The sequence below is a fragment of the Calliopsis andreniformis genome, chromosome 3, assembly GCF_051401765.1.
Source record: "Calliopsis andreniformis isolate RMS-2024a chromosome 3, iyCalAndr_principal, whole genome shotgun sequence".
Lineage (NCBI taxonomy): Eukaryota > Metazoa > Arthropoda > Insecta > Hymenoptera > Andrenidae > Calliopsis > Calliopsis andreniformis.
In genome coordinates, this window is record NC_135064.1 from 29,030,834 (window position 1) to 29,056,038 (window position 25,205).

Consider the following 25,205-nt stretch of genomic DNA (forward strand, 5'->3'; position numbering starts at 1 on the left):
AAAATAGAGGGGATGGCGCTTGGTGACGACACATGTAAAAGTCAGGAATCGTGGGTTAGGGCTGAGCTATCTCTCGAAAAGGATCACGCTCCTGCGCCACTCTCGAGATGCGGCTCGCGTGGGTTTTATCCGTTATTGCTGATCGAGCGGGCCCACGCTCGACGCCATGTCGCGTCGCGTCGTCTTCGTCCTGCCTGCCCCACAGGTGCGCGAATTGCTCTTCCTCCTGAGAAGCTCAAGTAACGCTCCACTCCCTCCTTTCTCTCCAAATCTCAAATCAAGTTCTTTCAATCCCGATCTAATGCTATTGTACGAACTCGAAAAATCTCATGTTCTTAATGTTTTTCTTAGTTGTTATTTCTAGAGTATCTGCAATCTTCAATGCTGAACATTCAATCGGAAAAGTATCTCGCTACGACTATTAAAACAGGCTTGCGTCTACGTTTAATTATTGTACCGCTTCAAGGATTGTCAAGAAGTTTAAAAAGATAATTTACTAGCGTGAAAATATTATAGAATGGTGCGAAAAGGAAGAATGGGAGAAGCTGTGAGAGCGTGGCGGTGTTCTGAATGAAAATAAAGATAACGCTTCGTCATCGAATGCCTACGTGAGACGGCATGACAGCAGCAGTCGCGTTTCAGCGTTTTCGGATTTGTACGGTGGAAGCCCACGCTGGCGTACCTTTTATTTCCTTCTAGTTTCGTACCGGACATTGGGTGAAAAGAGAAGGCAAGACAAAAAGCGAGCGTGTACCGTCTATTGACGGGGCTGCCCACACGATCGCCCGCGCACTTGCATTCATTGAGCATCGTACGCGTACTAGCACAGGTGCGAGCCTCTCTACCGATCTCCTTTCAGCGACGACTTCCCTACCTTTCCATTCTTCGTCCTCTTCTATCTCTCAAACTTCCATCATCTTGAAAATTCATATTCTCTATTATTTATGTTTCTTCTCATTACTTACTTTCTAACAATTTCTTCTTACAATTTTCTATTGGTAAGTTTCTTCAGTGTAATCAATGCTATACTAATATTGAACAGAAGATTTCGATAGATAACCTTCCACATTTTGAACTAGTTCATATCCTTCAAGCAAGCAAATATTGCCAGAAAACTTCGATCTCTCTTCCTGATTTCAGCACTGCAGAGAACTGTGTAATTCATGAACTTAAGGTTTTATGTCGGCTTAGAAGAAGTTCGAAGTTCCCGCTAATTTGAAAATCTGGCAACTTCTGTGGGTGAACAGTTAAGACCAGCCGCGAACTTCCACAATTGAATGTTAGCAATCCCAGAAATGCTTTTAAAATTGTCAATAGTTCATTTGTATCGGTACGATTCTAACGAAAAAAAGGGCAAGACTCCGAGAAAATTAAAATCTAATTATGGTTAGCAAAAGTTTATTCGATCGGTGATTTCGGTGGTGAATAATTTGAAGATATTTGAAATTTTGAGGAAAGAGATTTCGCCTTAGATCTAGAAAGAAATCCTTCTGAATGTTGTTCGTAAGAAAAACGAGTGAAACAAAGAGAATCGCATCATTCTCATGGGTACTCGTGTGAGTACACGTGCGGAATACACGCATACGCACACGCACCCACGCTACGCCACTCAACTACTTATTCAACGAATCAAGTGGCAATTTTTCAACGGGTTCGAACCATGAATGGGCGGCTAATGTTATCGGTGTTACAGACAAGCCGCGAATGTTCCCCTTTTTCATCGATTTTGCGGATGCTTGGCGCCATTTCAGGGACGCCCAAGCCAAACGTACATTTCACTAATTATATCTTCTATTTGCTATAAAAATAAAAAGTTTGAATAGAATTAAGTGGAACAAACGAAAGAATTAATTATTGCGCAATCGTTGTCAGATTAGCAAAGGTAAATCATCAAATATAATCGTCCAATTGAAGATTTAAAGTTTCAACGAAATTTGAACACTAGGAGATATTATAGAAATAATTGGTTGCTGTTTCAATTTTGTCGGCGTTAAGTTTTTTAAATTGGAGGAAAGGATGAACAGCGAGGAAGTGCAAACCCTACTAATGTCTCGTCATTATATTAGTTCAGACAAGTTAGGACTTCATAATAATTGAAGGGATGCAGGTAGCAGATCCAAGTGGACAGACTAGGTGTATCGATTACCGAGAAGAGTGTAAATGCGCCTCTAACTGCCGAGTGTAATTTTCTTCGTCGATCAGGATAATTGCTTTCTAACGACAGGCTAATTTCGAAACACAGTTCTGTTTTGCACCGCTAATTCAACTCGACTCGCATTGTCTCCGCACCCACAAAACGAATAAATATGTAGGAGCGCGCTTGTTCGCTTCGTTCTTGCCTAGCGAACCTATCTGCATTGAAAAGGTTTTGAAGACGAGATTTCGCTCTTCCTTCCTTCTAGTGGAAAAGTGCCAACATTGTAAATTGAGTCGTAGACTCGATAGTTTAAAAACGACGGAAGTGTGGGATGCAAGACTCTCTGGCTACAGATGATGCCTTTTTCACAGGGACACACTTTTCTTGCGGTAAATCGATTGATCTGGCGATCGTTCGATAAAATCGAGAGCAGCTCGTGTTACGACGAAACCAGGTGAAAAATGACAAAAGCGCGCGCAAAGTCTATTCAATAAGTTCTCGTCTTCAAACTCATTTTTGTTTCAGGACTTTGCACGGCCAGTCTTTCGAGACGAAGTTTCGCTTTTGGCCGCAGGTGGTTTCGTTAAGAGCACAAATAGTGTCGAGTTACGATTCGAAGACAAATATGTACTCCGGAGGAGATCAAGGGGGAAAACGGTGCGGCGCGGCGCGGCGCGGCGCGGCGCGACATAATGTGGTCCTTCGGGGTGATCGCCATTCGAAGTGTCGTAAAATGTTAATCACTGCTTATTTATGCTCTCATAGATGTCTTAAACGCTGTTAAAGGCTCAACTTTGATTTTTAATTATATCGATAAATATTTCGTATACGTCACGGAGACGCGACTGGGCCCGTAATTGATTGTTATCCGGTAAATGCTCAGCCACTGACATAAATATGTGTCTTTTCTTTGATTCACCTCCTATTCCACGGAGATTCTGCTGATCTTATCGGGATACCGGCGCGACTCGATGCCGCCGTTTGGCAGACAGCCAATTGACATAATTTTTCGCTATGCTTTTTGACGTGCAGTGAGCGTATCAGCTGCCTATTCGGCAGAAATCCGAGCAGATTTGCCTCGCTGCGACCAGCTGTCATCTCTCATTCTATAGTTTTCACTTTCTGAAGCAGCTAGGATAAATGGAAGAAACATTTGCAAGAGGGTGGAATCAAAGAAATCCCTGTTGCTGGATAACTCTGACACGATTCAACAAATTCTCCTATTAGAAATGACCGTTTTTTAAATCGAACGTAAGATCTTTTTTTCAAAAATCGAATAAGAATAATGAGATGAAATAATTGCATTGAAAAATGCACGTTTCAAACTTACCCCTGACGTTTTGTCGACGAAGACGAGCTGCGGGGATGATATGCGCAACAACGACGAATGTCTGCAGCATCAATAGATACCGCATGGTTGCAGCTGAGTTGAAGGTACACTTCGTAAGTCAGTCTTCAGTGCCAGTGAATGGACAATGTTTTCTGTCTCTTAATCTGACCTTTCTTAACCTGGAAGAAATATGAAATATTTTTTCAGGTATTACATACTTTCTATTTTTCTATTTTTGTTTTTTATCTAAACACGAAAATAGAAGATGATATAGGGTAATTAACGATGAAATTTGTCATACTGAGTTTCATGGTTCGGAGCCTTTGAGGAAGAGCCTGATGCTTTTGTTATAGCTTTGTCTTAAGATGTGCACCTCGTTATATAAGATTTGTATGGCCAGGTAAGTGACGCTTGGTAGGTAGTTACGATAATCGGCTTTGGTCGGACTATGCCCAACCTCATGATTAGACTCGACAGCAGCACTAACCCTTTCTCACAGTTTCTCAACGAACACAGACGGTCGAATTTATGTGACTTACGCGTGCTTTCACGAATGGTTACTTCTGGGGATGTCGTTCGATCCTTGAATTACCGAATATGTGTCGTCTAATCAATTGAAGTTATGGAGAAAGAATTTTAATCGTTGTTGTAGCTAAGTAAGTAAGTACACGCGTAACGCCGAAACGTGTCTGTGCATAAGAAATACGACTACATAAAACCTAAGTAGTCGAAAACTGGCGCGCTTTTCTAATTTTTTATTTTTCTGCTAAATGCAATAAAAGCAAAATTGTAAAATCTGTGTTCAAAAAGTATTATCATCGTAGTAGAATATATTCGAAACTGAAAGAAACTGAAAGAAACTGAAAGAAACTGACGTTTTCAATTACTAAATTAATTTACAATTTTTTACCCGAGAAATTGCAATTATTCGGAAAAGTCGAAAAAAACTATACAGCCTTCTCAATAGCGAGCAATATCCATAATCCGATTTCTATTTCTCAGCATTTCCGCGCAATTATGGATGCATTATCGGTTTTGCCCTGCAGGAAAATTCAACCGATTCCTCGTGTCTTCCTACATTTTCAAAACAAACGTTTGACCAAAATGGCATTGCAATTTGCGAATAGAATAACAACGTCCAACCGAACTTCAAATTCCATTACACGCTGCTATTCCATTTACGGAGTGAAAATGTGCCAGCGGTCACGTATGTTCTGTTCATTCTAAAAGCCGAAAATCAATGTCATTTATATTTTTTGGTTAAAAATTGTAAATCATACGAATAGTTCAATTATCGGAAATATTAAAAGATTAGAGAGTGTAGAGGCGAAAATTGGACACGTGGGCAACCATATAATATAAGATATTGCCGTCGATGAGGACAACAATGGCAAAGACGCGAGGAAACGGTCCGCGAAGTGAGAGGCACCGGAAATGCGTTTAAGTAAATGTTAAAACGCGTGGGTAAACGCGTGTGAAAATGCGTATGCACGAAGATACAAGCAAGAAAGTGAGCAAGCGGAGTAACTGCCGAACTCGTTCGAGCGGGATTTACTCCTACGAATACGTATCGGCTTTGACTAATTCGCTAATGTTAATAGTGGTTAATTAACAAGCTGTTCGAGAGCTGGAGAGCCCGAGTTATGTATTCGAGAGACGGAACGGTGCAGTGTGCCGTGGCTGTCTCTAACGTTGTGCAAGCTGCCAATACGCCTTTCTCGGACGAAAATCTCTTTCCAAATGGATTCTTCCAATTCAACAACTCTCAACAAAGATCACCCTAGTTAACTTTTGCTTATCACAGAGGAGCAAAAAGAATACTATGAGGTCTTTCATTTTTCTTCAACCGATTAATATACTTTTTAACAAAATATTCATCGTAGTAGGTACACATGTGTTTTTGATGAGATAGATGTTATAAATTTCGTTTCTGACTACTGGAATGTTTCGAAAAAACCGTAAAATTTGCTAAGCGCTGCTGTTCTTATAAATTCTTCAATTTGATCAATTTTAACCACTGAAAACCTTTGGATAATCTCTATGGAAGTTTTTACTGAAATAATATTTTACTTACGAAAAGAAAAAGTTGTAAAAGTTCCTTATCCTCTAAATTTCACCGAAGAGAATTAAAGAAGCGTGAGACTTCGTCTGTTCTAAAACTTGATACAATTTCTAGTCGTATGTTTCGCTTAAGACGAAGCAAAGGTCGAAGTGCCAAGAACGAATCGAACGTAAAAATTCACCTGAATCGCGAATACGGAGGCGATCGCATTGTCAGGTAAATATTCGCGTGTGATTTATGTGAGTAGCGGCGCGCAGAACGGCCGAGGCGCCGTTCTACCACGGCGTTCATTGTTTCCCGAATGATGGATCGAAGCAGAACAGAAAGGTTATTTACGTTTTCAAATTAATCACGACCACTCGCCGTCATTCGACGCCACGGGTGTCGCGATGCGGCGGCGCCTGTTTTCTCGGGGATGCCGCGCCTCTTCAAACATTTATCTAATAACTCAATTTTTCATCAGTTGCAATCAAAGAAATTTTCTTGCAGGTAAATTGAAGGCTAGGAAAATAATGCACAAATTTTGCACAGTTCAATTCGCATATATGAAATAATTACGTTCAATTGTAAATCGGTCAGGCAAAACGGAGCGAGTTCGTGGGTTCTTTCTTTCGTAAAATATTGCGTATTTGTCCGCGATCAAAACTGACGTAGACGTGCAGAATAATTAATTAGACTAATTAAATATTTCGTTTGCGCATTATCGCGAAATGAATTTTAACCAAAATATTTGAAGCACGCGGTTTGAAAATCAGAGTCTTTTTAACACAGAGCTGGTATTTTAAATACTAAAATCACAACATTTTGTGCAGATGTATCGATGTAATTTTCCATTCATTATTCGTACGATATGCGTTATATTAAAATTCATTCAACACTGATTTTTCTCTATTCTGTCTGATTTTGGTTTCACGTATCTACCACATTATTTAATTTTACATTTATTAAAGGAAGAGAGAACATTGCCTGTTGGATCGATCAGCTAGGAAATAGAAGTACGTTGTGTATTAATGACAACTGAAGAACGAGTAGAAACTGCACGATATTTCAAAATATACGAGCCCTTTCGTATACGGTCCAACTTAATGATTTAATAATTGCATGGGTCTTTTCGTGTTCGGCATTACTCGGTCATTAAGTGCAATGTAATTTGTTAACCACCTTGGATTTTGATATGCAACTTCAGCTGATTGACGAGGGCTGGCCCATTTGCTTCCACGTTATTATAGCCGTGTAACAGCATAATGACGCGAGGAAAGCGTTCCGTTCGCATCGATTAATTCGCCAAGAATATGATAATTGTGGTCTTTGTGTTCGAAACAGGACTTTAACCTATTTTAAGCGAAGGCTAGGTTGCGACTGAAAAACTTATGACTGTAAACATTTGCAAAAATCTATGGAACTCGGATTCTTTGTATAAAGTAAACTCGGAAGCACCTCATCGTTTCTTGTCTTTCGACAAGATGTCTACGATTTCGGAATGTGAGATGTTAGAAGAAACTTTTCTCGGGAACTTCCTTACTCTAATTATCAGCCACGATTCGAGTTAAAGAGCGTCAGGATCGCATTTTCAGGCAGACGAGTCAGAGTAAAGTCGCAGAGTGTAATTTCTTCGCGATCCTTTTTCTTCGTTTGACGATCTGTATCGCTTGTCAAACACGAAATAGGAAGATGCCTAATCGCGTACATCGACTTCGTGTCATAGATAATACACTTCCTTAGCTGCAGTTTCTGTCTATCGCAAAAAAATGTCGAGTGACTTTGTCTGGATTCTTTTTCTTCGCGACGAATGCGTGGATCCTCGCGTCTGTACTTCTAGAGATGTTGCTTACGTCCAGAACTAATTGAAAAACTATGTATGTAGTATATTCTATATTTTTGCATCCATCGATTGAAAGATCTTCTAATTCAGTAATGTTTAGCATTTATTCAACAGAATTTCATTTACTATTTAATTGGATTCATTTAATAAGTGAGAAAGTTCTTTTTACGCAACTAAAAGCGGAGTCCTTGTGTGATAGATAAAGTAAATTTATCTTTTCGTTGCAAAAGCAACTTTTCAAAGCACTATACGGTCTATCCTTCATTTCAGTTGATTGCAATTATTAGTTATCGTTTGTTAGGACTGGTCATCGATTTCTGCAAATTGCGCGAGACGCGTCTGCACCCGTCGATAAATTTCGCCATTCTTGGTAATCTCGCATGAAGAACACAGTGTCGAAGTCGAAGAAGCTTACGAGCGACGTTGAGGAATCATCGTGTCGTTGTTCAAGCACAAAGGTCTAGTGTCTCGTACGAGCATTTTGCGTTCGACGCACTAGCACGTATAGTAAATAACCGAGCGTTTAAGATTCGTCCGAAGTATCGTTAACAGAACGTCTGTAGTTACTGGGCGGTGATACACTTACGAAACGGCTGGACGGTTATCTGCTCGGAATGGTTTCCTCTTACTCTCTCATTTTCAACTGTGATAAGTGAATTTTTGGTACACGATACATAGCACATGTTCATTCTTTTTTTTAATTAATGTGTCGAAGATTTCCATTTCCTAAGCGATAGGTATATCTACATATGAGGAAATCACATGAAAGCGTGATCCGACGGCAGGTGTTTCCCATCAAATTAATCCGATCCTATACAAAAGAATATTCATAATTCTGTTAATAAATTTTGTAATTGCCAACAATTGCATTTTACTCCAACATACGAATATGAGACGAGCGACATACTTGACAGCGTTGGCAATCTTTGCACGCAATAAATCACGCGAACGCCAAGGAACTGTCGAGACCAACCGCTATCCATCCAGGCTGACAATGAGTCTCGTTTGGTTCTCTGGTAAACAGTCATCCCTCCGACTCTTCTACTTCGTTTTTATTATTTTGAAATGTCCCTGAGTCAGTTTCGCAATCGTACAACTTTTTCAAAGTAATGAGAAAAAGCAATTAAACGTAAAACTCTTTAGCTTGTATAAATATTGTACTTGGCAAATTATTGAATTTATAAAATTGGTAAACTCAAATTATCGGGGTCCATTAAGTTGAAACGGAAGAAGCTCGATCGAATTAAAGGCGTTTGCACCAACAGTAATCCAATAATACAATGATTTGAATTACCACGATCAGCAATAATTTCAATCATTACTGCACATTCCTTCACGTTGAAAAATATCCAACCACCGTGGACGCAAACGGCTCTCCTTCCAATGGTATCAATAGATCTGCGGTATTATGCCGGTGGACATACACAAACAACTGTGATTTATTCCACGATTTATTTCAGTGGAATCGTTTCTCGCAAAATTAATCAACGAATGGTTCGAATCTCCCTCCCCACTGAGGAGAATTTTTTCTCCTGTTTTAGGTTAAACTAAAATGAAATAGATTACTTGATCGCTCAAGATTAATAATTATCTGACAACCGTTCTTAGCGACTTGTTAGATTATTCGTGGGCCTATAGTACGTACCCATGAATCGTGACATTGCGATTATCACGTGGCGGCGCGGCGGCGCGGCGGCGCGGCGGCGCAGCGGCGGGGTACGTTGCACTATTCCGAAACACCTGCGCGCACGTTCTCAGCGGAAAGAATTCGAAATTGTAGCAGCACTGCCGCGGCACCTGGTTCCTCAGCCTCCCCCGCGAAGAACACCCGATATAAAGCGTTCGCGCGGTACAGTTGATTAGGCTGAGTGGTTCGTCACCTAACAGTTCGCTTTGCGCCGGAAGTGGGCCGACGCGAATCGCAAGCGGCCCGAAGGGGAGGGTCTGGTCCCGCGAGTCCCTACTCCTGCAGGGAGGGAGAGAGGGTGAGCCGCGGAGAGGGAAATGGAAATGACGGAACACGCGGCGCGGCGCGGCGCGGCGGAGAAGTCGTGGGCACGATCGCCGTCACAACACTAGTGGTCTGGTACACTCTTCCGATGTTACGTACACACGATCCTCCTCTCCGTGTCCCTCCGTCTTCTTCCCCCTAGCTCGACTTGCCCTGCACTCGGCATCCTCCGGCATCCTCTTATTCCGTCATTCTCCCTCTCCAAGGCTGTGCACAGGCTCTACACGTACGCGTCGCATACGATACACAGATTACGTGTGCTCTACTACCTCGAGTCCGATCTCGCCTCTCTTTTCCGCCTCCTCCGGCTCGGCTGCGTTTAGAAAAGAACTCTCGGAGGTTCCCTCCTACCTTGGACGGCCGCAAAAGCACGGTCCGAGAACTGAGAGACAGGGCAATCTACTAGGTAAGACTAGTTCCTCCACCCAGTCGTGGACCCGTTTTCTGTCGACCACTCTCTTTCCTCCCTCCCTCCCTCCTACCTATCTCTCTCTTTTTCTCTTCACCTCCCTCTCTCATTCTCACTCCCCCCTGCCCTCTCAGCCGAACTTCTCGCCTTCTCTCCCTATCCGTTGCTTTTTTATCGTCTTCGTCTCTCGTTCGTTTCCTTTTCCCTCTTCGCTCCCGCCACTTTGCCTCTCTTTCTCGCTCCTCTTTCGTCTTCGATCTCTTCTCCTATCCGAGAAATCTCTCTTTACTTCTCGCCGCTCCTTCGCTGCGGCTTTATCTGCTTCGAGCCGTGTTCGCCTTTTTTTAAAAAGCTTTTGCTCTTTCTCCCGTCGGTCCATGTAACTTTGTTCGCGAATTTATTTATACATCAGCGTCACTGTTCCATTGCGAAATTCGCTTCCACTCTGCTCGAGTCACTTTTTTTTCTTCTTCCTCTTCCTTTCTGACTTCGATCCTCGATATACCTAAGCGTTTATTTCCGCCTGGCCCTCTTTTTTTTTTTTTTTTTTTTTAATCGATTCCAAGTTTTAGGGTTTTTCTCTTAAAAATAACCTTCTTTTGTACTGTCAAATGCAAAAGTTTCGTGAAAGCCACGGACTTTCGAAGAATACCTTCTGTAAAATATCGCGTCGCGTCGCGTCGCGTCGTCTGAATGCGTTGAATGCGACTGCTTCAATGTTTCAACATGGAAATTGTTCCAATTTCTAAGCATGATATTTTTCAAATTTCTACCATATCAGATGATCCATTTTGCTATTTGCATTTTTCCTTTTTTCTTTTTCATAGAAAAAATGAAAAATTTGTTATTAGTGGTACGGGCATTTCTGTTTGCCTCTTTTCGCTGTCCGTGTCCGCCCCGTTTGTTTCTTCATCGAAATTCGTTCCCGTTTGTTTTACCTTTAATTCATTTTGCTCGTTACACGTTGCGTGCGCGCGCGCCATGTACATAAATCTTCAGCGTGTCGCGAATTTTCTCTTTTTCCCCTTTGGCAGTCTTTATTCGCGTATGCACGTCGCCGATCAACCACGCGCGAATAAACTTTGAAAATTGCTGCGATCGGCGCCTCTCGAGAATAGACAATAAATACAAATACTCTTCGTCTCTTTCTCTCTCCTCTCTCTCAACATGCTTTCCATTTTTTCAACAAGTTCATAAATACCCGCGAACGATCGATTGTGTTTCTACCTTTCTCGTTACGCTGTTTTGCGAATTAACATAAATTTACTGTTGTATAGTTTATAGTTACAGCAGTATGTAGTTCACAATATTTTACTGTTTTATCATCGACGACTTTTACTTTAAGACTTTTACTCTAGGTAAGTATTCAGTTCTTAAAAGGTCGTTAATTGAGAATATTCAGGGATTAAAGACAGATTTGATTGCTATGAAATAGAAATTTTCTACTATTCGCGTAACTTTTATGTATGTTGTCTCGCTCGCTTTCGCTGGAACGCCACTTTGCTTGATACGATAATTGCCCATTTCAGGAATCCCATGTTGCATGAGTGCGATTCTGAGAGCGTCATTCGATGGAAACGGTTACCACGTGGGGCAATTTTCTTTGCGCACGAGTCGCGTAAGAAAAATACCTGTTGCAACAGAATTAATTGTAGCCAAGCGATTATGCGATCGAAACGTTGTTTTAGAATAAGTACGACTTGCAACAAACACGTTCAACGCTAAGCGTAACGTATGAACATTTCTTATTTCTTTTAAAAAATTAATATCATCGACAGACATTCTCTATGATATTCTTCTTGTTGCTTCTTATTCTTCTTTATATAGATAATGATTATTCATGTCTAGAGAAACCTATTTCTCCAATGGCATTTCATCTCTTCGTGTCTTCTCGAGTTCGCAAACATTTATTTCCATTGAATTCCTGATTTTTCTCTGAAACCCTCGAAGGTTTTTTTACACCGCTCCTGACTCTTCTTACGTTTAATACCATCGCGTCTTTTGCTTCCTTTCTATTCGCTTGTTATCGAAGACGGTTTAATACTATAGGTAGAGTGATGAAAATAGATTCCTCGCATTTGAAAAGTTTTAGGATAATTCCAGTAGGTACGAATAGAATATTGCGCTATCTGCTGGATCGACGTTTTCATGTTGATAAATGGTAGCGCAAAGGCGGATCTAAAGTTAGGAGGTAATACGTTACGACGCTGCGCTGCGCCGCCGTAGCGCATCGAAAAGGGTTAAAGCGATGTCACAAAGAAATTGGAAGGTATTCGTTTGAAAGTGCATCGTGACGTTGCTGCATCGTGTAGATACCATCATTTCGTTTCAATATAATAGTCTATATATGTATCAAAGGACCTGGCATATATTCTTACTATCCGATGAAATACCTACCTTTACTATTTCTGCCCTTGATAAAGGTGCTCTAAAACAGTTTCCAGGAGTCGAGAAGATTCAGAAGGCGCGTAGAATTACTAGCTCGCTCCTTTTCTCTTGCCTGTTTCAATGAAACGCTCTCCATTTCAAAAGCCATTCAAGAGAGGGTATCAAAGTAAGAAGATTTGAGTGGAAACTTTTTATAAGAAACTTTCCTTCTTTGGACTTCTTTTCCACCTTTTAAATTGAAAGGCTGATAAGAAGTTATCAAAACTTGGTCTTGTTTCGTTCAGCTAAATTGCTCGCATCGGAAATTATAAACTGTTCAGGAAGCCAGTTCTTACCTCATAAGCAACATTTTCTTTATTTCATTCTGAGTTAAAAGTATTGTATAGGTATCTAATAGATACCGAGCATAAAATGTTGAACATTTCAGTCGATAGAAATTTCGAGCGTTTTAACTGTCCACGGAAGATCCATGATCTGAGAATTGGCTTTCTTAATAATAAGCATCTGGTAGCTATTCTCGCGGTCTACGAACTCGTTCGCGTGGGTTGACCATCCATGGATTTTAGAATCGATACGACCTTCGGTTACAGCAGCTATGCAGAATCAACTGGAGCACGTTTCCTATGCGCTCCTATGATACTTGAAATTACTTCAAACGTATCAATAAGAGCGGAATTAAATAACTATTACAAATTCTCTAGGAAATGAGAGATAAAGCAAGTGTTGCATACAAATTAACGTCAACTTATTTAATTGATTAAAGATGGTGATTTCTAAGACATAAGGAAATAACATCGATTTTCGTTTGATTGATTTCTAAAAGTAGTTAGCGACACGAAAAAAAGTATAGAAGAACGGCGTGAGTTGGTTCGCGAGTTGGATTGTAGATACCTAAAATGGCGTGCAAAGACTTGATCAAACGCAACTGATCCCAGAAGTAAGATTCATTTTCTCTCGTCCGTGTGACAAACGATCGACCATAACGTCGAATTAACTTCTAACTGGTCGGCATACGTTTGGTTGAGTCTACCCAACCGTATCCGCCAGGATGCATTGAATCCGTCATGCTGCTCGCAACGTATGTACCTACCTATACTACTCGATAGTAATCAATCGTCTGTAAAATACTTGCAAGTAGGGTAACCCAGTTTAGTCGCGAACTTACCCAACTTTTTTGCGCGTTGCCCTGTGTCACATCCAGACACAATATACGCGTGCTTCTATGTTTTTTACCTGACATCCTTCGTTGAACTCTAGTGCCCCGAAATTGTTATGGTAGGTATCTAATTGTGCATTTACTTTGAGAAATGAAAAACTGCTATTTAGTGCATGGAAGAAGTTCACTAGAAGCTTGTGTTGGAAATAATGGAGCTCATACATAAATCCGCCATTATTATAGTTTTCTCGGAGTCATGAAATGTCAGCTTTATAATTGCCAGGGTCTGTAAACCGAAGGATTTTAATGCTTTATTAGATATATAATAGGGAATTGCAAATGACGAGATAGGTCGTAAAGAGATGTCCGTAGATGCGAGCGATCCGTGAAAAGGAGCCAGCGTTATCTACGTTCGTTTAGCTACACGTCTACGCGCTTGAAACGACCAATAGGTTCTTACTTTTGAACATAGCGACAGGATTTTGTATTTTATTGGTCGTAAGTCTCGATTCGACCAACCGAAGCACCAAATGGAAGTTTCACTTGTTGATAATACAATTACGTGGTGAGATGTAAGATCACTTGCGCTAAGACCTAAAGAATTTCTATCAAATGCTACCTAAACTTCTATAACCGTATCATCTCTTTTTAAATCATTTATTAACCCGCATAAACACTTTTTTCTTTTCAGTCGTTTCGCAATTTCACATGTTTCAAATATTTATTGCGTCGCGTCTGTGAACTAGAACAGTCACATATCACGTACAGCCGTCAATTGAATTCCAGTGCAATTTATCTTTGTCAGTCTTGGCAGCATTCCTTATTATTTTTATTTACTTTTCGACGGAGGATCTTTCGTGTTCCTTATGGCAGCTTGCGCATTTTGCAATCATTACCATCTACATGTTTAGGTATAAGCGTTTTGTGGAAATATCTCGTTGAAAATTCATCAAGTGTAATATTTCTATCCTTGTTAACACAGAATGTGTAACTGTATACTTTTTTGTTGATCATCCTCGAGTTCAGGTTCTCCTGACAGACAGACGCTCTTGGTAGACGGTACCGTCGATCCTGGCAATTTCAAGGTCTCCCTTTTCCTTCATCGTTCAACTTACAGCCTTAATTATTTTCCGGGCAATGACCGGTTGTCATCGACAGCCGCAGTGACGAGCGCAAACGGACCACCCCGAAGCTTTTACCGTCCAGCTTGGGATATCCAGCATCCAGCCGCAATTCCCCTTTTTCTCCTACTCTTTCATTCGACAGAGACAGTGAAGTAAAACTGGAGCGGGTTTTACGCTGCTCTGTTACCGGATTACGTAAATGGGATGCGTCGAGTGGCAGTCGGTCTTTTTGTTTGCAATAAATCACCACGACCGCCTAGGGCTTCGAGTGGCGAGGACGCGAAAGCGAGAGGTGCAGTTAATTTGATGCACCGATGACATTTTTCCATGTCGCTGATAATGTCGAAGTGTTTTTGTACCATGAGAAACTAAATCGAAGTTAGCTCGTCGGTGCGACAAAACAGTTCGGTTGAAATCTGGAAAATCATGTCTATCGATACGAAATCATTTTTAACCTTACGACAACCTTACTGTTTTACAAGAAAAAGACTCGAACGTTAATCAAATAGCTATAAGCGAAAGTTTGCGATTGGGTGATTGGAAAAAGTCGCACGGGCATATATAGCAATCGCGTCGAAAAACAGTTGAGCGAAAAGACGGCCAAAAAGTCAACTAAAATTGACTTATCAGGCTCGATCCGGCGACAGATTGACTCCATATTTGGATCGATTCGAGCATAGCCATAGGAAGGCTCCTGCACGTGTCTGATCTACCGGGTGACACGGTCTTGTAAACTCAAACTTGTTTATCGTTTTCATCCGTCAAATTCTCTCATAGAGTAGAAGCGTTCCCATTTCTCATTCCCTTTTCTGAACGAAATCGAATTATCTATCCGTGCCGTCGGAATTACGGTTAAATATTCACACACTTCTCTGTTCCCATATAATTACGATTCAATTTCCATTTCTGTGTGGAATTTAGTTGCCACTAGTATCAAAGAGCAATATACCGAGAAGTATTACGGTATAGAAGGATAGTTAAAGGATATGTTAATTGTTATAACAGATGAAAGAATTATTTTGAATTGCCCGGTATATGGACACTCAGGAGACGAGACACGGTGAATCGTTCGTCACTCCAAATTTACTTGCCATTTCGAGATCGTGAGTCCTTAAAAGGATTATGGGTCGCTTTGTAATGCTGACATCACTCCTGCTTCGTATGTGTACGTGACTATTTTCGTTTCGCACAATTAAGAATTCAATGGATGCGATCGATGTTTTATACGAATTCAAATCGTGCAGAGAAGCAAAATTTTGGACGAAAATGTAGTCGATTGGTAGTACGGACTCAAACAAACATCCAAATCATGTTTTTTAACCCGACAATTCAACAAGAATAGAATGAACTGTCATTAAACTCTGACAATTGCGTAATGAAATTTCTTCGGTAACGTACGCATCACTTGTCGTTTCAAATCGAACAGAATGCAACAAGTGTACTTCAAATGATTGCCAGTACCCGTAACTGAGCGTAAAATTGAACGAGCATCGATGTCGATAATGGGAATAGTAATGCCGCGCAGTGTCGCTCTTAGCTTTATCGAGCTACGTCGATCCATGAAACCTATAATCGTTTACCGTGCTCTTTATATTTTAAGTTTTCTTTTCTATTTACTTCGCGATGTTCTTCGAACTGGCCATGCTAACAGGTATCGCGATCGCTATTGTCACGAAATTCTGACGCTGAGGAATTTTCTGTAATTATCCCCGTTAACTACTCTATCATCTATATTTTCAATTGAAATTGTAATCTGAAGATATCTGCATGGTGAATTGGAAACAAGTGCGCGAAGATTTCGTTGTTCCGCAACGTCAGACTACTTCAGGAAGTGCGCATGATAAAGAAGTCTGTGATGAACGGATTCCAAGCAGTTTTCACGTTTCTCGGTATCATTGTACTCACGGACGGAGATCTACTCGAATATTATGCCCATAGACCAGGGTCCGTGTATCATGGTAGGTGAGTGCATTCGTGGATGATTGGGATTATTATGAATTATCTGCCGACAATTTCGGTACGCTAAACGTCTGTGACCATTGTTTAGTTCGTCTGCTCGTTTCCCTGAACTCAACTTGACTCTTTACAACCCTATCAAGACAACACAAACTCCTTATTTCGATGACTTATATGTACTATGATACCTTTTCGTGCAAATTGTTTGATTTCGTTGAAAAGCATAATGATCTCGTTACGTTTCTTTATTTAAGCAAAACGAGGCAAAGATCGCGCGTTTTTGGCGTATAGCGTAAGAAAAACGACGAACTGTCTAAAATTTCGTTGGCCAAGAGATAAGTTTCGTGTACCTCAATCAAGTTGAATGTCAGCTGGAGCGATTGTGGTTGTATAATAAAACCGAGACGTCGTTGAACGACGAACACGAGTAAGTTCGAAATTTTTCTGCGCAAAGTCGCGGGAGTTAAATTAAGGACAAGCCACTGCGGTACGGTTGAAAGAAATTGCTACGGTTCTCTAACAAACATCCTTCGAGTTGGGTCCGCAGCGCGGCGGAGGGAAACGTGCAACCGCAAGCAAGGGGTATTGCGTTCAGAAAAGAGCGGCAGCGCGAAATTCTCGTGGCGAGGATCGTAAGGAGGGTCCCTTAATCAAACCTCCTCTTTTCTTCTCGGCGCTCGCCGGTCCAGGTATACGAGAGACATCCACGAGCCGGAATTCCTGATACCGAGACGAGTGCTCGAGGATGGCAGCTTCGACACTTATTCCCTGCCGAATTTCTACGACCGGCGGGAGTTGAACGAGCGCAAAAAGAGGTCGACGGAGGGAGAGGCTGAGAGCGATAAATTGCACCTGGTGCTACCTTTCAATGGAATCGAGCACCACGTCGAGCTTACTCCGTACCACGAATTCATTTCGCCCGACATGGTGATCGAGACACGGGGCGCCGGTCTAAGGTCCAACCTGAACGAGGCGCTGCGATTCAAGAGGGCCCCGGATTTACAGTGCCATTATCGAGGCTTTGTCAGGGGTCACCACGGATCTAGAGCTGCTCTATCTTTGTGCGACGGCGTGGTTCGTATGCCTCCCTTTTCTTCCTTCCAACTTTTCTCGCCAGAACCACCGATTCTTTTGCGAGTGAAGATAAACAATGAAATTATGGAACAGAGGGAAAATACGATTATGCGGTTAGCATCGATGTATTGGAATCCAACGCGATCGAAGTGAGAGAATAAATTTTTAGAGGAGCTTTACCCCGTTGCTCCATTTGCAAAGATCGCGAACGAGCGAGATTAATTAGAATCGATCATTCGTTCGGGTAAGTCCGCAAAGGGGCTTTCCGCAATTGAACTCTCAACCAAACGAGATGCTGATGAAACGACAGCACCGTCTCGTTGACAACGAGGCTATTGCCACGGTTATGCGCGCGCCTCTCCTCGAGGCTAATCAAGCCTCTTATTACGCACTTAACCGCATGCAAATTAATATAATGTATTTGCATATAGATCGACGCGTTCCTTGGCGATGTCGTCGGATTCAGCGCGCGAATCTGCTCGTAAATTTCGGATCGAAACGAGCCGACGCGACATCGTGCCCACGCGACCGTTCGATCGTCACTCGAAACACCGGAATATTTCGAATAATTTGCTGGCAGCCTTTCGAGAATTGAAACGAGAAATAGTGCCGCCATGGCACACCAGCCGGTTGGCTTTCAGCTTGACGCAATTGCCGTCGCGGGTTGCGAGACGCGATCTACATAATCTCCTCCTCCTTCGATCAGCGATCGATTCTAGTCGTCACGGGGCATGGGGGTTCGTTGAAGACAACGAAGAAGCGAGTTACTTAACAGGTAGTCTGAGTCGTGCATTGCTTGGTATATTATGCGCGCACCATCGTTGTTCCTTGGAGCACGATCGCTTGTAGGAAGGATAACTGAAACAGGGTCAAACTGCCGCGTGTAGTATTATTGAATCGGTAAATTTTGTTGAATATCGCAACGTGTGCAAACCTATGCCAGGATAGACCGCAATTTACAGCGAATTAGAGAGTACGCTGGCTTGTTTGCAGACGGGGAGGAAGAACCATGAAGCATTTTGAATTATACTGCGTTGGTTCTAGTTGCAATAAATGTTGCAACCGTAACCGATCCCCGTAATTGGGATCGTTGAATTGTAATTTCCGAGCGGATTCCGTGATTCGCCGGGAAATTCGGTACGGATTCGACCTTTAAACGAGCAAGGGAGTGCGAGGGTAGGCTAAAGAGGGGATATTAGGTTGCATCAAAGCGTAATAGTTACGGAAACGCCACGCACCGTTGTGCAAATTGATGCCTGTCGAGAAAGCGAAACTCCAATTACAAGTTCGGCATCGCTCGAATTGCTCTTCGTAATTGCATCTGATGGATTTTCTTTGTCGGGGCCGCGTCCATCCGATATCTTCTTTATAATACCGTTGATTAATGAGGGGCCAATAAGAAGTGCGTGGATCGCGTGCAGGTCGGCTACGTGCACACTAATCATGGTCGGTACTTCATCGAGCCGGTGGGCGAATCCGAGCCGGAATCGGATGGTCAACACGTTCACGTCGCCTATAAACGGAACGCTTTACACGAAAACGACGGGAACCACAATCAATCACCGAGAAAGCATTGCGGAGCTAACGGTTAGTGTGACAAATCTCCTTTACAAGGTTCGTGTTGTTTCGACCATCACGGTTCGCGTCACGTTCTTTTCCAATTCCGTCTTTTTCTCTCTGAATGGATAGTCAACTGGGAAGCCTCGTGGGCGGAACAATTGGCCAAGCGAGAGAAACGTCTGCAAGAAGAGGGTAAATTCGCGATAGGGAAGCGGGCAAATATTGGCATGTCTGGAACGCATAGTATACATCGCTACATAGAGATTGGATTAGTTGCTGACAGAAAGTTCCTCGACTTTCACAACAACACGAATTACGAGCAGTTTCTATTGACGGTCATGAACATGGTGTCGGACTATTATCACGACAGATCTGTCGGCAATCAGATAGACATCGTTGTCGTTCGCATGATCTACCTAGAGAAGGAGAAGGAAGAGGTAATAGGAAGCCAATGAAACGGTGCACTGTCAACGTATCAACCTTCAAATATTTCATCAAAGTCGTTTTTTTGTAGATAGATTTACTCATTAGTCCTGTTGCCGAAGATACGCTTCAAAGTTTTGCCAAGTGGTGCGAGAAAATGAACCCAAAGGAACACGATCATCCCAATCACTTTGACATATGCGTTCTCGTAACCAGGTGCAGCTTTCCCTCGAATTTCAATCATGCAATACAGATTATACTGACTTGTATCTTTTAGACATGACATTTGTTCGAAGGACGACACAGGCTGCGATCTGATGGGCTTGGCTTACGTGGCGACTGCGTGTGATTCCACGAAAGCAGCGTGCATCAACGAAGAAGAAGGTCTGCTGCTTGGAATCGTAATTGCCCACGAAGTTGGTCACGTGTACTGTCCATGCACGTTCTTTTGCTAAGCTTAATCCTTTCGCTGCTATCGGTGCATTGGGGCGTTCAATAAACTTGCTTCTTTTGCGTCGCCATCTTTTACGACCATTTAACGGTCTATTCTTATCGTAAAAGAGTCAAATAATACCTTTAGAATGAAAATTATATCTAATCTCACCTTACGACTAGTCTTTTTAGCAGTGAGGAGGTTAATCAAAGCAGTACAGTATCAGGTAGAGTCTGTCGTACAAGAGCATACACTCGATACGACAGACGATACAATCGCAAAATCTCTTAAGTCTTAAACTGTATGTAGCAGTGGTACATATGCGTATGTAGTAAGAATATAACGTTTCGCATGCGAACAAATTTAAGATAGTTTCGAAGAATTTCGAGGTGAGAAATTATTAATGCGTTATATATCTCATAATACGTTATTTTCAGAATGGGTTGTAATCACGACAGTGCTGAGCAAAACCAGACTACAGGTTGCAAACCTCAAGACAAAGATGGAAGTTACTTCGTTATGTCTCCCATTGTCGATATTTTTACGATCAGGTGGTCACCATGTAGCAGGAAATACATAAATAACCTTCTCGAGTACGTTATTTGCGTTCCGTTTGGTTCGGGTGTTTTCGGCAACTGAAGTTCTTGCAATCGAATCGTTAGGACCGGCTTGGGTGAATGCTTAAACGATAATCCGAAGAAACCGTCGGAAAAGTTCACTTTGCCGAACATGCTCCCTGGCGCAATGTACGACGCGAATTTTCAGTGCAGTATGATATATCCTGGATCGCGATTGTGCAAAAATCACTTGGTCAGCCTTTCAATATCCTTTTTATTATATTTCGAACATTATGACGGACTTGTAATTGGACTACGACAAATGCATTTCTAATAAATATTTCTTTTAGGACGAACTATGCAAACGAATGTGGTGTGAGACCAACCAAACTGGAATTGGGGGCTGTAATTCGAACGGAGCACCTCCGGCTGAAGGAACAAAGTGCGGCGAGAACAAGGTTCGTCGACCACTTTTCACTACTTTCCTCGAACAAAGATCCTTATATTTACTCACGATAGCGTTTGAAAAACCATTCGACGCTTTTCGTTCTTTGACGGTTCCGCTCGCTTCTCTTCTTCGCAAGAGATCACAGTGTAAAATACGAGACGTAAAAGGACAAACGAAATGGAATAATTAGACATTTCTAGAGTGCGCTACAACTCGCACGAAATATGCACAAAGCGAATGATAGCGTAATGCGAATATGAGTGAGGAATGTGTCTACAAACTGTCCGTATTTAGAGATGAATTTCATTCGTGAAAATAACATTTATATTATTTAATAAAATAATATTCCTTACACGAATATCATGCTACGCGCCACACACTATCTTCTGTAAAGCCACGGTCAGTGAATAAAAATATGCGTCTGTTAAGTGGTGCATATTCAAGAAATGCGTGGATATGGGAAGTCGACCGGCTGCGGTGCACGGCGGTTGGGGTCCATGGGGCCCTATGAGTTCCTGTACCAGAACCTGTGGCGGTGGTGTGAAGTTTGCCGAGAGAGAATGTGATCACCCTGTACCCGCAAACGGAGGCAGATATTGCATCGGTGAAAGAAGGAAACCCACTACTTGCAATACTCAAGTCAATTTCAAAGCTTTTCTTACCTTTCGTAGAGGTGACCAGAGTACACAGCAATTATATCTAATGTATCATATTGATTCTTCTTAACTAACAGCCTTGCGATGTGAATAAACCACCATTTCGTGCAGTCCAGTGCTCGCTTTACGATAAGGTTACTGTACTAACGGATGGATTGTTGCACAAGTGGACACCGTTTTACGATGGTGATCTCGACCCGTGTGGTTTGTATTGCATCAACGAAGAGAATAGTTTCGTTCGGCTCTCGCGACTAGCGAACGATTCAACCCCCTGCAAGCCTGGGACAAATTACATGTGTATAAGCGGTGCATGCAGGGTAACAAGATTTTTTTCTTTCTATTTTTTCCCCATTTCTTCTTTGTCATTTAACAATTATTTAACGTGAAAAATTCTCTATAGTAATATCTAATTGTTTCCAATAAATATTCTAACGTAAAGGCACAAGAACACTCACGTACCGATTATTTATGATTCAACTTGCGCTTTCGTAACACGAAACATCTCTCTCCCTGTTCATATTTTTGAATCGTTGGTAGTAAAGGCTATTAATAGCGGTATTGCAATTTTTTAAACTAAATAGCCACGAATTATATGTTGCTAAGGTCTAATTACATAGCAGCCGTAGCACGTAGACCCGATATCTGGCCACTCGTGTGAGTAATGCGACATCGATTAAGACCTTACCACGTCTTTATCTTACTTTGAGTTAAGCGAAATCTTAGAATTGCACTTTCAGCAACAAGCTTTATGACATAATCGTAAAGGGAATTTTTCCTCTCTTTATATTTAAATAAACATAATGCGACCGCTTTGAAATGTGTATGCGTTCTAGAAAGTTGGTTGTGATTGGGTACTGGATTCGGACGCTATCGAAGACAATTGTGGCATTTGCAAAGGTACTGGTGCAGATTGCAAATTAGTAGAAGGTGTCTTAGACGACAAATCGAAAAGACGTAAGTTGCGTTTCTTTTTCGCACAGTTCTTTCTAACTAATGCAGTTAATCTGAGTTTGTTTGAATCAGTGGAAGAAATCGTTGAATCGTTAAGATCTTAACGAAAGTGCAAATATTTCACTTTTTGTGTTAGACTTTAGAAAAATAGTGGTAGTCCCTAAGGGCGCTCGTTCCATACACGTAGTAGAGGAAACGCCATCGGAGAACACGATTGCTGTTAGACTGGAGAAAGATGAAAAAGCTTACTGCATAAACAACGCGACGTAAGTACTTTTATGGGTGAGTCATCATTTGTTCATTAGGTGACCACTTTTCATGAAACATGTAGAAACGAAATGAGGAGTGGCGACTACACTTGTGCAGATGCTATAGCGATATATTTGCATCCTGAGCCAAACAGAGAAGAGGTTCGAATAAAAGGGCCAATATCGCAAGACCTTCGATTCGAGGTATGTCCTATATCACGCAGTGGAAGTTATTTAACTCTTTTTCATTGAAATATCAGCTTAACATTAGCTTAAATAAATGTCACTTGAAACATTTCCTCTTGCGTTTTCTTTGCTACTTCCTACCTCCGAACGCATGAATTAATGGTTCATTAATTAACGATTCTAGTACATGGCATTTGATCCGAAATTTAACACTACTGTTCGTTATAAGTACTACGTACGATCGACAGATCCGTCATACACACCGAAATATTTATGGGATTTTACGGAATGGTCTGACTGTAGTACAAAATGCGGCGGCGGAACTATGGTAAGTGAAATGTTTCACAATTTTATTCCTTAAAAATACCCTTAAAAATACCCTTAAAGAAACTCGACGAAAAATACGTCGTCCACAAATCCATCTAATTCACTTTGGCTGCTGTTAATTGCAAATCAATTGATTAAGCGCTAGCACGAAATTTGAAAATTTGAAAATTTCCAAAAATAGAAAGTTTAATATTTGAACGATTATAGATATCCGAGCCATCTTGCATCGAATCGACCGGTGGAAGAGTCAGCCCTAATTTTTGTCAAGGTATACCGCGGCCAGAGGTGAAAAGCCGCACTTGCAATACGCAACCATGCCCAGCCAAGTAATTACGAATTATCTTTTGCTATATATCCTTGAATGAATTTAGAATCGATATAGAGGAACCGTGGTTTAAGGTGGCGGGTGAGTCAGTGGAGCAAATGTAGCGCTTGCGACGGCAAGAAGGGATTCAGACATCGCAAGGTGCAATGCGTCAGGCCGGCTGCGCGAGCTGGCGAAGACGATGTCCAAGCAAACTTAGACGCGTGCAAAGGACGAGTACCAAGACAAAAGGAGGAATGCATCGGTAAGAATAATATACTTCGCTTAATCTAGTTCTTCTATGACGTTCGGTAGGTCGATCTTTTCCATCGTTTACGTGGTTGCTTCTAACAGGAAAGAGACCATGTAGAAAGTCTTGCCCAAAAAAGACTCGTAACGCGAACAGAAAAGTTGAGACTGAAAGGGAGATGAATCAGTTGATATCATCGGAGAAACAGGAGAAAATGATCGACAATTATGTGGACTTGAGTTTGGCGCGATATTTAGAAAAGGCGCACGGTATCGCGCGAGAGGCTGACGAGGATTTCGACAGAAGAAGCGACAACGCAGATTTCCGGCAGCTTCTGCACGACTGGTCGATGTCGCAGGAGGAAAAGAAGAAGCGCAGAGATTGCGTTCCCATGAATTTGACTACGCTGCAACCAGGATCTATCGTTCTAGATTCAGTGCCGATCGACAGGGTTGTCTTAATGCAGGCTCCCACAATGGACGAGTCCCTTCAAATGAATTTGTCGGACAGGGCATTCCAGGAAGCTGGCGACATCGTCGGCATGGGCCTCGATACCTCTCGCGAGAAGGTTTATAAGGGCGAAGAGGCTCTTAAAATGATCAACGAGATGAAGCGTCCAAAAGGGACGGCTACACCGATTTCTGGCAAAGAGGGCTACGCTTACGACCGCCTAGCTAGCATCGTGGACAACGTGGGACAATGATTAGAAACTATCAACCTGGAAATTACTTAAAACCTTCATTTCTACGCGTACGTAATTCAGAGCTTTACTGATCCTATCAGTGCATGATTAGAATTAAAATGTTTTACCATTTACCATTTACCACTATTTTCTATGTAGCGTTGAGAAATTAAATACGGAAACATTAAAGTTATTATAATGTTCATTAAATATTATACATGCACGCCTAATATCTCATCGCGTCTTGTATACGGTACTTTATCGTTAGATCTGTCTAAGAATTTATATGCTACTTTGAAAGTGTAATTGCTTAAATTCGAAAGACAAGGAAGAAAAATCGAACTCCGTACAAACATACGTGGCTGGTAGTAGGCGTGGGCAGTATTTACTAAGAGATTATTACGTTTTTAATTGACATATCGCCATTCCGACAACGATTTATTACAAAGTTATGTCACGCCTATTCGAATAGTATTGCATATTTAAATTTGCGATCAATCATTCCGCGAGTGTTATCAATCGTAAGACCGTGGCAAATCCTACCTTTTCTCAGCGTAATATGCGTGCAGGAAAAAATGACTATGACGTAAAGATCTATTTAGATAGATCTGGTATGGATTATTGATCTAGAAATTGTAGCAATGTTGCAATAAATACTTTACTCGCTACTAAATCAAGCAATCAGATATTTGATCTCTAAAGAGATCCTAA

General features: G+C 41.6%; 2 protein-coding genes across 3 annotated transcripts in view; one reads left to right on the top strand and one right to left on the bottom strand.

Moving 5' to 3' along the window:
- Positions 1 to 21,718, bottom strand: part of LOC143188877 (A disintegrin and metalloproteinase with thrombospondin motifs 7) — a 51,967-nt gene extending 30,249 nt beyond the window's left edge. For both annotated transcript variants that reach the window (XR_013003582.1, XM_076393375.1), the window contains exons 1-3: positions 21,553 to 21,718; positions 21,244 to 21,461; positions 3,468 to 3,646 (exon numbers count right to left, since the gene is read on the bottom strand). Coding sequence is in view for 1 of the 2 variants with exons in the window: in XM_076393375.1 (XP_076249490.1) it covers positions 3,468 to 3,552 (85 nt within the window). In the remaining variant the exon portion in view is untranslated. The remainder of the gene's footprint in view (positions 1 to 3,467; positions 3,647 to 21,243; positions 21,462 to 21,552) is intronic.
- LOC143177381 (A disintegrin and metalloproteinase with thrombospondin motifs 1) lies at positions 16,277 to 24,515 on the top strand. Its single transcript, XM_076375255.1, has 23 exons — positions 16,277 to 16,401; positions 16,487 to 16,571; positions 16,618 to 16,680; positions 16,731 to 16,822; positions 16,869 to 17,027; positions 17,085 to 17,469; positions 18,891 to 19,056; positions 19,159 to 19,466; positions 19,544 to 19,668; positions 19,730 to 19,879; positions 20,323 to 20,478; positions 20,548 to 20,695; positions 20,793 to 20,900; positions 21,320 to 21,529; positions 21,624 to 21,863; positions 22,380 to 22,500; positions 22,634 to 22,763; positions 22,829 to 22,949; positions 23,006 to 23,080; positions 23,116 to 23,259; positions 23,466 to 23,584; positions 23,643 to 23,827; positions 23,878 to 24,515. The coding sequence occupies exons 1-23, from the start codon at positions 16,277 to 16,279 to the stop codon at positions 24,513 to 24,515; spliced, it is 4,053 nt and encodes a 1,350-aa protein (XP_076231370.1).
- Positions 24,516 to 25,205: the final 690 nt, after the last annotated feature.

Bases quoted from the DNA above. Each gene is read 5' to 3' on its own strand.
- LOC143177381 (XM_076375255.1), top strand. From the start codon at position 16,277: ATGATAAAGAAGTCTGTGATGAACGGATTCCAAGCAGTTTTCACGTTT. The intron at 16,402-16,486 runs GTGAGTGCATTC...ACCATTGTTTAG, and splicing joins GGGTCCGTGTATCATGGTAG to TTCGTCTGCTCGTTTCCCTG. The intron at 21,530-21,623 runs GTCAATTTCAAA...CTTAACTAACAG, and splicing joins CCACTACTTGCAATACTCAA to CCTTGCGATGTGAATAAACC.